A 12576-nucleotide genomic window follows, 5' to 3' on the forward strand; every position below is an offset into this window, starting at 1 on the left:
GCAATAATAAATCTCAACTGAACCAAATACTGCTTTTACGGAGTCTGTAGAAAGGGAAGGGGATGGCAGGTAACTGGAATTTAGCAAGGAGCTACTGCTGTCTCTCTGTGTAAGTGCAGCCAGGTCATGCTGTCTGTAATGCTGCCCCTGTGCTGGGATGCTGCTCATTCAGTGAACTGCCATTGTGGTGTCACCAGGCAGACCAAGAACTCAGCCCTGAGTTTGGGTCCAACCTCTGCCTTTCTCCTTAAGATTTCCTTAAGATCCTTAAGATTCTCCTTAAGATCTCCTTAAGATTGAGTTGCTTCCAGGCTGTGCTACATAAGGTCCATGTGTTCTACGTGTATACATATAATGTGTTTCCCAGATGAATTTTCATGAGGTTACTCTGGATCAGGAGAGGTGCCCTTGCCAGGGTCAGTCACAGAGGAGAGTGATGGAAAGCTCTGCCACCTGATTATCTGCACTCTGTATTTATCTTGCCTTTGCATCAGCATTTTGTAGGAGTTTTAAGACTGATAAGTTCATGGAAACTCTCTCATTATATCTTTAAATCTGCAGGGTACGCAGGAGTGCTAACAGCATCCCTACCATAATACCCAGTGACAGGAAAACATGAGCTACCATAAGTTAACTCTGCAATGCATGTAAGCAAGGATTTGTTTATTTGTTTTACTTTTTTTTTTTTTAATCAAACAAACAACTAGTTCTCTGTGCAGTGAAGGCAGAAAGCCTGCTCTGAGGAACTGGCATTGTAATACTGTCTTGTCCATACAAATAGAATTCTACAAACAGAACTGTGGCAGTGGCACTCATCAGCCCTCTCTCCTACTCCTTTCAGGAAATGGAAAGGAACTCAGTACATAAGAGACCTTTAATCAAATGTGGATAAGCCCAGTTACATATGAAGCGATGCAGCTGGCTGACAGGCAAGTGCTGCAGCAGGTACTGCATAAACCTTGCTTCCTTTGAAATGCAGAATAAAACCCACATGTATAAAGTTACTTCACAGCGAGAGCGTTTTAACAACATGCAAACATATTTAATTTGCCTTTAAACTAGTTATTTATGAATCTTGCATATATCACTTTTATTAGACTGATGGCGCAGGACTGCATCCCAGGTGACACCGACACTTTGCAGAGCAGAGCTCAGCCAACTGGCTGAAGCCCAGTGAGAGGAGCTTCCATGGGCTCTTGGTTTTGGGTGTTCCTCAGCAAGGAGTAACTACGAAACTTGCTGGCTCTGTGGCTGCAGTTTGCAGGGAGCCCTGCTGTTCTGCTCCTGGAATGCCAAACTCCTGAGCTGTTACTTCAGGTAAGATGCTTTTTGCATCTGTACTGTAGTAGTGCTGATTAATGCTAACTGAATTCATTAATTTCCTGTTATTACAAATCCAGTGTTTGAATTTTAAGACAACTTTCTGTATCACTATGGAATAGCTGTCACACTTCTGTCAGTCTTTATGGAGCCTGTTTATGCTGGCTACTGTTAGAGTTACTTGTGCCGTACCATAATGGCAAGTGTGTCTTTAAAGGATTAAAATTTAATATGAACATTCAGCCATGGCACAGCTGTGATGGAAAAGGTAGGAGTGCTCCAAGTTCAGTTTGTTTTTGCTTGGAGTGGATAACTGTACCGCCTGCAGCTCCCGACCCCCCGACACGCTGCCCATAGGGCAGGGCAGGGACCCCGCAGCCCGCGTCTGTGCGATTCTTTCCTCTTTGGGATTTGCCGCCGTTCCGCAGGCGTCGCCGATGCCGAGGTCTCTCTGAGCCATGTCCCAGCAATGACTCTCCGGACAGTGACCGAGAGATGCCGTTTTATTCCCGAGCATCCCGTCCAGCAGGTAGCTCGGGGCGCACGGAGCCCGGCCGCCGGCAGCGCCTTCCCGCAGCGGGCCAGAGATGCGCGCAGGTGAGAACCACCGGCAGCTGCTGCCGCGGGGTCCCGGGGGTGCCGCGGGGTTCAGGGAATGCCGCTGGAGGCCACGGGACCCCAAAGGTGCCGCGGGACGAGCGCCGTCCCACAGGAGGGCCGAGGGTCCCAAAGGCGCCGCGAGACGAGCGTGACCGCGGGTGCTGCGGCACTCGCCTCAGGGAGCGGTGCCTCGGGGAGCCGGGCGTTAAGCGCGGGGCCGGCCCGCGCCTCTGGGGACGTTCCGCCGCGCGGCGGCCCCGACGGGCGCCCTAGAGGTGGCCCCGGCCGCCGGGCCATGGCCGGGCTCCGGCTCCCGGCCCCGGAGGTCGCCGGGGGAGGGCGGTTTCCGTGGCTGCGGCGCCGCGCTCCGCTGCCGGCGTGCGAATTTGCAAGTGAGATGCAGAGAATAGCGGCGGCGGCTCGGGTGGCCTTTAATCTTTTATGGAGGCGCGGGGAGGGGATGCGGTAACGCTGCCTCAGTACCTGCGGCCTCTGACACCTCGGGCAGCGGGGTACCCCTGACTGTTGCTTTATGAATGGAAAAAACTCTTCTTGTTTAAAAACCAATTGTTTCGCTCCTACTTTTTGCTCAATGCACCCACTGACCGAATTTTTCCTTTTCTGTCACTTTGCAATTGTGCTTTAGTTCTGCTGGAAAGTGAGGGGGTCAGATGGGCTGATCCACCCTGTAAGGACATCAGATAAGTAGCAAGCATTTCTTTCTGTCTGAAGTACTCAGCTCCAACCGCTGCCAATAATAAGAGCGCAGTGTATTTTAATTTACATTCAGCTGATTCTTAGAATGGTGTTGAAAACATCAGTGTGCTCAGATGGCTCTGCAATAAACCATGGACAGGTAAACAAAACACTAAATTCATTTGCACCAGGCCAGTTTTGTTTCACTGATTGTTTTGTTCCTGATTGCTTGGTTTTAAAGTATTGAGACTTAAATGCAATTTGTTGAGTGTTTTCCTGACAGTTCAGGATTTAGGTACAGCCCTGTTTCATGTATGACCCCTAAAGGCCATCACCGATCTTTTATAACATGAGACAACCAAATGTGGCTTGGTCTTCTAAAGAGGAATCTTTAGACGTATGGAACCAAGTGTTTTGCTTTGTCTTTAGGTTGCACTGAAGTAAGACCTTGCTGCTGCAAATAGAGCTGGCTACCATGAAGCTTGCCGGAATTGTGTGCATCAGGGAACACTATGGAGCAATTTTCAACATGGAGAAGAAACTGTTGTGTGCATCTGGTCACAGAGGACATTATTTCAACGACAGAAAACTTCCAGTGAGTGGGGCAGCAAATCCCTGGCACCAACCCCCTAGCTCTGGAGTGAAGGGAAATGCTGGAGCACTGAAGGATAAAACCATGAGAGCAGTGGTGACCGGAGGTGGAGGCTACTTAGGATACAAGCTTGGATGTGCTCTTGCCAGCTCAGGAGCTTCAGTTGTTCTGTATGATATACACAAGCCTATCTGGGAAATTCCTAATGGAGTAGTGTGCATCCAGGTATGACAAAATACATGTTCACAGTCAAGGTTAGTTTATTTGCCTTTTCCATAACATTTTACTAGTATTCGCAGAATCCAAATACCCAACTGCAAATAATTGGAAATTTTAAGGACATTTTTAACTGTGTGAATATCCCACACGATTTTTTATCAGCAAGAATTTAATATTCACATGGAATAAGAAGAGCGGTGAAAACTGTAATACGCAGCACGAAGTATTGCTTCATCTCTTGTCTCTGAAGGTACTCCTCAGGACCACCACTCCCCACACCTGGGCCTTAGTTTATTCACCTGTGCGATGAGTAGTGCACTTTATAATTCAGAGAGGTGTTAAGAGGTTAATGAACATTTTTAAAGTTCTTTGAGTTCTATGGAAGAAATGTGTGATTATCAGCAAGTATTGAAATTGATCTAGTGTTCAGTCCCAGGATGTACAGTATGTGCAATTACATACACATGTTCCCTCTGTGCTAACCCACTATATACCAAATGCTAACCCATCATTTTGATTTCAGGTCCAAATATCTTTTCATATGTATTACAGGCAGATGTCAGGGATTATGATGCCATATTTGCAGCCTGTGAAGGGGCTGACTGTGTGTTTCATGTAGCTTCATATGGAATGTCAGGAAGAGAGCAAGTGAGTCCAAATTGTTTTGTATTTTTCTGTGTGACTGCCCGCACTGAGGATGGGAGGCCTGATTTTGTAACATTGCATGTTAGATTTTCTTCCCTTCAAATGAAGCTGGGAGCCGGAATCCATGCCCATGCTGTTCTGGTGCAAACAAGTAGGCTGCTTACAGTACCCTTTTCTTAGTATGAAATGATTTCCACATCATTAGAGGCACTAACTACAGCCTGGGAGGGCTGTTGGTTTGGAACATTGCAAGAACAAAGGGACAGAAAGGGGAGGGCAGGTTCACTCTAAAACCTCTTTCCTTAAACCTTATAAATGGAACCCCTACATGTAAGGTCACTGGAAGCAGTGAAATCTGAACTAAATTGTAAGTACTTTATGTAGCTAAATTAAAATAACTGCTTTATTTCAAGTCCTAGTTGTTTGCCGCTAGTAGGTAAAAAGCTGCAAGGATGTACTTGATGTGGGATCCACAGTTTTTATGATTGAAGTTAAAAACACACACACTCCTTACATTATTTAATTAAAATGAACTTCAGTAATTATCTTAGCTGTCTAAAAGAGCTTATTAAAAAATATTTTCAACTGGGCAGTGTATACTTGGAATTACTCTAGGGAGCAAGCTGGTCAATGAATACTATTGAATACAATGAAACATGGATAATTTAACACATTGTTTACAGTTTTATAATCATTGGAAATAGGAAGAAACACCATGATTCTCTTTACTTCAAGCAAGCTAGTCTGTAAAAAATGTAAGAAAATTACAGGTATAGCTTAAAAATAATAATTGACTTATTGATGTCTGAAACAGCAGTCTATATCTATCTATCTACCTATATTTATTTTTTAATCAAAGCACTCATTACTTTTATCTATGGACACTTACAGCATCCACTTATGGAATTTAAAATGTATCATTACTCAAAAGTGCACCACTTCTTTATTTTCCCAGTTGCACAAAGAAGAGATTGAAACAGTAAACATCGATGGGACAAGATTCATCATTGATGGTATGTACCTAACCCTGCCGGTAGGTGTTGGTATGGCATATCAAAGTATCATGCCATTTAGGAAAAAAAACATACTTGGTTGCCAGAAACTGCTTTTTTTACCAAATACATCACAGTTTTGACAGAAGATGAGAAAGCATGTCAATGGTTTTTTCATACCTGATTCTGCTATGGGGCGAGATACGAGAGTCACCACCACGGTTCAACTACTTCAGCTTGTCATAACCATGTTTGACATTATGGCAGAATCTGTATGCATGTAAGACGTTAACAACTTCCATGCATATTTTGTAGCTGTAAGCCTCACTGCTGTATTACAGCATGTGCACAGGTCGTGGGCAGCCCTTGGAACAGAAAGTCTTCTAGCTACCTACCCGGCTGGGGCTGAAGCCCTGTCACCAGGCTGGTAGCAGCCATTCCAAAGGCATACTGTTAGCTTACATTATCTAAATTAGGAGATGCAGAATAATAAAGCACTTGGTTCTGAACTGATATTTTCCATCTAACTGTTGTCTTCCATATACTTTGTGTCTTAAATAATCCAATAATAACATGGAAGGATTTGCTCTTCTAAGATTTGCCAGAAAATCTAACAAGTTTCTCTGAAGAAGCCCATCTCCCCTTCATACAGGTTTTTTTTCTATTTTGTTCAAGCTTCCACTGAACTGCTTTACTTTATATATTGCTGCAGCTTGCAAACAAAGGAACATCACTAGATTGATATACACCAGTACAGTCAATGTGGTGTTTGGAGGGCTTCCTATTGAAGATGGTGATGAGGAAACTGTGCCATATTTTCCTATAGAAAAGGTATTTGGGTTGTATTATTTTTTCACCTTTCCTCCTTGTTTACATTCTTCTTTCCAAAAAAAAAAAAAAGCCTGGCATTTTGAATAATATAATATACCGAATATATTATTTCTCTGAGGCAGTGCAATAAGAGAACAAACTCTAGAATACAGACCAATCATGATGTCTTAAAAACTTGGCTCCTGACTTTTCCGTTATCTGAAAAAGAAATCCAGATTACTAAGTAGTGATCAATTACATTCTTGGCAGCATTAAAGCATACATATATTTATTACTTCTCAAATGGATTGAAATTAATTAACTGGGTTTGCATAAACAAAAATGTTTGCTTGCCTTAGCAATCTGCATATATTTTATCCTACACCAGTCTCCCAAAACTTCTGTATTTTGAGGTGTTTTACATAGCAGATGTAAAAGGGGAGCAGAGAAGCAATGCCTCTCTGTTCTGCCATTTCAAGAATAGATACAAACCTGTTTGCTTTTTTTTCTGTAGCATGTTGATCATTATTCCAGAACCAAATCAATTGCAGAACAAATGGTACTAGCAGCTAATGGAACTCCACTAGCAGGTACTTTTCTGTTAGCAATTCATAGTAAAATGCATTCCTCTTCTTCCCTTGCCTCACTAACATCCTGCATCCTGTATCAGTCATTCAGTAGACAAGAGTGTCCAGCAGTTATGAAATCAAGTTACCTACCCTTCTCACAAATGGAAGGATTTTCTCTTAAAAATCACTTTTAATTGTAGTTCTCACAGTACCAACAAAAGGTCTTGGCATGGCAGCAGTGAGTTCAGCATCTTCACTGAAAAGATTAAGACAGCAATAAATTAAACAAGAATGTGTTTATGTTGCTGCAATATGCGGTATAAGTAGAACATGAATGCTGATGAAATTGTTCTCCCCTTCCCTTATAGTTATATATTAAAATCTGAATAAGGCACCTGATACTACAGCCTGGAATTATTTATTAGAGCTTCCCAAAGTTTTCCGTGTTGAGGAAGGCAGTTGTACACTTGAATACTTAAGCTCACCTGTGAGATACTGTACCTGCCAGCACAAAGCAAATTAATGTAAAGTGCAACATGACGCCATGCCAACAAGTGATACAGAGCTAAATTTAGCCGTGGGCAACTTAGAAAAAAGACTTTCTGCACCTGATACTTGCAGAGAGCTATAAACGGATATCAAGTCATTGATTGGCATTTCACACCAATAGAATTGTTTTGTCCAAAAAGCTTTTTTTCTTATTTTCTCCTTTCTTAGCAACATATCAACATATCAAAGATGCTCTGATTTTCGAAGCAGTATATACAGTTGTGCATTTCTCAGTGAAACTCACACTAATTTACCTGTGCAAAGGATCAAAGCAATTCATTGGGGTTTTAGCCAGCCACTGTTCCAAACATCTCAATTAGATCCTGTGCTATCAGCATGAATTAGTATTTTGCAGGTTTTCAAGTAACATTAAGAAGAGTTATTAAGAACAGCAGATGACAAACCAGTCAACTGCTATACTTGGGAATTACTGGATTTTTACAATGACTCTTACTTTATCCCACTGAGGTTATCAAGAGGGTCCACAGCAGTTCTAGTGGGAGCAGGATGTGCCTACTACTGAGAGCCTTTCAGCTCCATTTTACACACACAGTGAGATACTGTTTCCCTGCAATAATTTTCTAAGAGATCAGTTTGGTTTCATTCCACTTTCTTACTAACGACTTGCTCACTTCAGCAAATTCATCCCCAGAGTTGGCACTCTCACCAACTGCTTTGGCACAGAGATAAAGGACTGGTTGGTTAGAAGTTTGGAAATAGTATTTTCTAGTTCTATTTCTAGCAATTTCTAGGAATTTAGCTATGCCAGTGCTTTGAGAACTCTTAGAATGGTTTGGGTTGGAAGGAACCTTTAAAGACACCAAGTCCCCCCCCGTCCCTATGGAGTATTGCTGGCAGGATTTTTTGAATCCTGTTTTGCTATTTTGCATGTTTTGATTTGCCAACAATATTCATCTACTAGTTGAGCACCTTCTGGTGTGTGGATTGTTAAGCTGGTGAAGCAAATTTAATTTAGAGTAAGTTATGCTACAGCATTCTTTAGCTCATGCAGTGATAGCATAAGTCATGTGAAACTCACGTGGTTTGAATCGTTTTATCAATTTTCCCAGGAGGTGGAGTACTGCATACATGTGTTCTTCGCCCACCAGGAATTTATGGACCAGAAGAGCAAAGACATCTGCCAAGGCTAGCAGTATGTACTTCCATTTCTTAATCAACAGAATTTTCTGTGATACTGAACAACATCACTTATCTGTATTACAGACTGACCAACCTTCTTATCTGCCATCAGTTTAACAGTTCGATTGTCTGTTGATGATATTCTAACTTTGTCAGACACTGCATGACATCTATAAAGAATGCATAATACATTAAAAAAGCCTCTTTTTAAATACAAACACATAAAAGTCCAGCTTTACAATGTAATGCTTACTATAATTATAAAAGTCAGGCCATTCTATGATATTTCAAATGTCTGCTTGCATACAACTTAAACCAAAATACTGATGAAAGGAGATAGAGCAACATATCTTATTTCCAGTCTTATTTCTTGCTTTGGTTTCATGGTTGTTTTATGTTTATAGAGGAATATTGAAAGAGGGATACTTAACTTCAAGTTTGGGGATCCTTCTGCTAAAATGAACTGGGTGCATGTAGAGAACCTTGTACAAGCTCAAATTCTGGCTGCTGAAGCTCTCACTCCTGAGAAGAACTACATAGCTGTAAGTAAACAATGAAAACACCATAGTTTTCATTTGGCTGTGGATCCTGCCACTGTATCCTGCACTGCAGTAACTACTGTAGTAATACTGTGGACCTTTGGCTTGTGTTGTCTGTATTTTTTAATTGACAAATATGCCATGAACAGCGTGAGCTGTGGCAGCACGGGCTGTGCAGTGTCTTGAGCTCAAATATTCAGTTCTCCAAGAATAGCTACATCTTTGTGTTTTTATGATACTTATCCGCCATTTCTGGAAGATGAGAAAAGAATATTTGATGTCAGAAAAGTAGATTAGGAAAGGAAAAGTAGATTAAACTACTTTTTCTAAAACTCTAAAAACAAATTGCTAAGAGATAATTTGCAGCTTTGTTACACAGATGGAACTGTATGGGTTTCAGTGACTTTTAACTAGACTGGGGCCAGAACACGTCCTGCCATCTTCTAAATATGTGTCAACAGCAAAAGTTATCTATAGCACTACTTTCAGTGCATAGTTTGTCCAGTCTTTCTGTACAGGTAAATCTGTAAGAAACAATTAATACCAAGGTATGTTAGTCATACAAACTGCTTGTCCATTTGACAGTGAATTTCATTGCACACAGAAGAAAAAATGATGGAAATGCATGCAGTTTGTTGGCTTGTATGTACATCCATGTATATTGTATATTTCTATATAATACAGTCTTTCAGCTATTCATAAGGAGTAAAGTAAAGAAGTCAACATATATGCAGTGTTATTTTTACTAACCTGTTCTCTTCTCTACTTGTTTAACAGAGTGGTCAGGTGTATTTCATTCATGATGGTGAAAAATTCAACCTTTTTGAATGGTTAGCTCCACTCGTACGTACACTGTATGCTTTATCTCTAAATATATTAATTTATTTTACTATACACAACTCAGGCTTTGAGTGCAAATGACATATTTGGGTTCAGTGTGCATTCTATTCTTGCTTGAATTTCATTTTGATTAGTGCTGTAACGAAGCCTACTTAAAATATCACTTGAAAGCCACTGTACTCACTGAGATAAAAGGACCTTCTGAAGCAGGATCCTCCTTTGAATAGCCATCATCCTCATTTCTTGGGCATTCATCTGTTAACAGTGGCTATCTTAGGTGGACAAAAAACATAAATCAAAATTATGACTCTGAAAATACAGAATAACTCTGATATCCAATATTTTCAGAAGTTCATTTTGCTGCTGCTGATGTGCTCAAAACCATAAGTGTGTCAGGATATTAAATTTGGCATCAGCACACCATGATATTTAAGTCAATTATCATAAACCTGTTTTTTAATTTTCTAAAGACTGCTACTTGAAAATCACAGTGTCTGCTTGTGACACGTAACTGGAACCCCCTAAAAGTGAATAATCAAGTAGTAACAGCAAATATTAAATTTTCTGCTTTATCAGTAAGTATTTCCACAAATATCTCCAGTACTGTTTTTTTACTGTTTTTTTTTTTTTTAATCTCTTTCAGTTTGAAAGATTAGGTTGCAGTAAGCCATGGATACCTATTCCTACTTCCTTAGTTTATGCATCAGGTAAAAATACTTTATCAGTGTTTCTCTGTCCTGCTAAGCAACCCTCTTCCCAATTGTAATATGATGTTGTAGGCTTTTCTTTTTTCTTAATGTGGCCACAGTTCTTGTTTTCACATATAAAATATGCTGTGAGCTCATCTTGTGTGCAACAGTTCTGCGTGAAGTTCAGCTGTGTGCGTGTGCTGAAACCAGAATGATCTGTGAGTTAAGTCACACTAAAACAGATGATTTGGGTTGGTTGTTGTTTCTAGGGCTTACCAGTGCAGCTTTGTGGAAGACGTAGAAGGTTTTATGTAAAAATCCATGACTCCATGAAATACCTGCAGATTACCAGCTTTGTCTGCACGGGTTAATTTCTTGTACTCCTTTCTCCCATACTCCCCACAAAACAAACCCACGTGCCACTAGATTGAATCTCACCCAGAGAGTTTGGTTTTATCACATCTGTATGAGTTCTCAAGATCTTTGTGCTAACCTAGTTACAGCCTTCAAACCCTTATGAGGCACGCACCCTAAAATCAGGCTGACTGAAGCAAGAAAGATGAAACCCAGCTCCTTGTCAGCATTAATGGTGCCCTGAGCTCTTAGGCACAGGATTATCCTTCACTATCAAATATGGTGTGTGATATGCCGCAATCATAATGGTCCAGGAACTGGCTGTTCTTACCTCAAGTAGAAATCTTTTGTTCTGCAGCCACAGTCATGGAGCATCTTCATCTGATACTGAAACCATTGGTTGAGCTGTCACCTCTGCTGACCAGAAATGAGGTACAGGTTTGTTTGTGAGCTCCCTTGTTCCCCCAGGATGCACACGTACCATGTGAGTACAGCTGGGATCTAACGTTTGAAGACCCTTCAGGCACCCTAGGGATGACTTTTACTGTGTCCTTACATAGATAAGAGTGCAGATCACTTTGTGGATGTTTTCAGGAGTAGATTGTGCTGTGCAGCCTTTACTGCTTCTTTGGACTCTCAGCACACTCCTGTTGGGTGAACAAAAGGACTACATGACATATGTCAGTAGTCAACAGGATTTGATATGCATATTTTTAAATACAATTTTACACTTTGTTTTAGTGGGTCTTTGCCACCGTGCACAGCCTTTGTTCAACTCTGCTATGCACTCACACTTTGTGTGTTGGCTCCTTTGCCAACAGGTGCAGAACATCTCCACAACGCACACCTTCAGCATTGACAAGGCCCGCAGGCAGCTGGGCTACAGCCCGGAGAAGTTTGCATTCGCGGATTCTGTGGAGCATTACATCAAAACCAGAGCAGAGGCCCGGAGCAAGCACGTTTTCCCCAAAGTGATGCTTTTGTTCCTTGCGATTTTAAGTTTGATTTTTCTTTCTTTAAGATTTGATGACCTTTCAGTTTTGCACTTTTTTAAGGAAACACAGCACTGACTCACACAGACTGCATGTGCTCCCTGCAGAGTTGCTCCCATGGAACATCCCCAGCTCCGCAACAGGCAGGCACTTATTTTAGATTAAAAACAGAACAAACCTGAACACCAGGTACTGGTGTACAGTGTACACTGTAAACAATTACAGCCAAAGTCCATCACCAAGACCCGTTTAAGTCGCACATCTTTCCAAACTGACTGCGGGAGTGCACGAGGAGCTGCAAAAGGAACACAGGGCGCAGCCCGCAGTGCTTCACCGATGGAGAAAAGCGGCGGAAAGCAGGTGGAGTCAGTGCAGCAGCGGGGAGCTGAGGAAGCACGCGGAGCGCTCCCGGCTTGAATCACACCTGTGGGCTGCACGGAGTTCACACGGTGTGAATTTCCTTTGCGAATTGGCTGTGTCATTGCATATGAGGGAAAATAAAAAGGAACGTGAAGCTCCGTGAACCCGGTGCGGTGCTTCCTTGCGGTTCTGCACTGCCACGTCTCCCAGGGCTGAGCCGTCCCGCCTCAAAGCACTCCCACAGACCGCCTTCCCTTCCCCCGGGACGCTGGGAGGGAACAGCCGGCAGCGCAGAGCGAGAATGGGCGGGCAGAAGGCGGAGCGGAGCCAGGGGCACACGGACAGCTGTGAGCGGGGGGCGGTGAGGGCACGGGCGGACGCGTGGCCGCATAGCGAGCGCTGCACTCCGCCTCCCCGCCTGCATTCCGAAGCCAGAGGGCGGCGGTGAGCGCCGCTGTGCCCAGCGCAGCTCGGCGCTCTGCGAAGTGATGCTCGGGAGCCCTGCGCCCCGCCGGCGGCTCTCGGCTGCGAAAAGGAGCCGCCGCCGAGGCGAGACAAAACTTCTTGGCAGCGGTGGGATTCGAACCCACGCCATCGAAATGACTGGAGCCTAAATCCAGCGCCTTAGACCACTCGGCCACGCTACCGCCTGGTGGTTGTGCGGCCTGCG

General features: G+C 42.9%; 1 protein-coding gene, 1 long non-coding RNA gene and 1 other non-coding gene across 9 annotated transcripts; 1 reads left to right on the forward strand and 2 right to left on the reverse strand.

The window, feature by feature from the left end:
- The first annotated feature begins 594 nt into the window (after positions 1–594).
- Positions 595–12070, forward strand: LOC104913381 (putative short-chain dehydrogenase/reductase family 42E member 2). Of its 7 annotated transcripts, none has more exons than XR_014886769.1 (16): positions 595–647; positions 842–929; positions 1098–1317; positions 1749–1917; positions 2567–3433; positions 3980–4075; positions 5028–5085; positions 5777–5895; positions 6389–6464; positions 8063–8145; positions 8537–8674; positions 9449–9514; positions 10155–10218; positions 10913–10992; positions 11376–11689; positions 11772–12070. XR_014886769.1 is itself a non-coding variant. In XM_085237412.1 (16 exons), the coding sequence occupies exons 6-16, from the start codon at positions 3092–3094 to the stop codon at positions 11622–11624; spliced, it is 1371 nt and encodes a 456-aa protein (XP_085093538.1). In that variant the 5' UTR covers positions 595–647; positions 842–929; positions 1098–1317; positions 1749–1917; positions 2567–2776; positions 3046–3091; the 3' UTR covers positions 11625–12070. The 7 variants fall into 7 exon arrangements, 6 of the variants coding, with proteins under 6 accessions (XP_085093538.1, XP_085093539.1, XP_085093536.1 ...); XM_085237412.1 differs by having other exon boundaries at positions 2567–2776; positions 3046–3433; positions 11376–12070; XM_085237413.1 differs by having other exon boundaries at positions 2567–2608; positions 3046–3433; positions 11376–12070.
- On the reverse strand, positions 3454–11377 carry LOC146543248 (uncharacterized). Its single transcript, XR_014886773.1, has 3 exons — positions 10886–11377; positions 6594–9783; positions 3454–6093 (listed from the first exon to the last, which is right to left on the reverse strand). It is a non-coding gene; the product is annotated as an uncharacterized LOC146543248 (long non-coding RNA).
- Positions 12071–12471: 401 nt separating the features above from the next.
- TRNAL-UAG (transfer RNA leucine (anticodon UAG)) lies at positions 12472–12553 on the reverse strand. The gene has a single exon. It is a non-coding gene; the product is annotated as a tRNA-Leu (tRNA).
- Between the last annotated feature and the right edge of the window lie 23 nt (positions 12554–12576).

This window comes from Meleagris gallopavo, chromosome 16 (genome assembly GCF_905368555.1).
Source record: "Meleagris gallopavo chromosome 16, MGAL_WU_HG_1.1, whole genome shotgun sequence".
In the NCBI taxonomy this organism is placed as follows: domain Eukaryota; kingdom Metazoa; phylum Chordata; class Aves; order Galliformes; family Phasianidae; genus Meleagris; species Meleagris gallopavo.

Coding starts and splice junctions, on each gene's coding strand:
- LOC104913381 (XM_085237410.1), top strand. CDS start 3,092: ATGAAGCTTGCCGGAATTGTGTGCATCAGGGAACACTATGGAGCAATT. Junction 3,434..3,979: donor ATGGAGTAGTGTGCATCCAG/GTATGACAAAAT, acceptor TATGTATTACAG/GCAGATGTCAGGGATTATGA. Junction 8,675..9,448: donor CTGAGAAGAACTACATAGCT/GTAAGTAAACAA, acceptor CTTGTTTAACAG/AGTGGTCAGGTGTATTTCAT.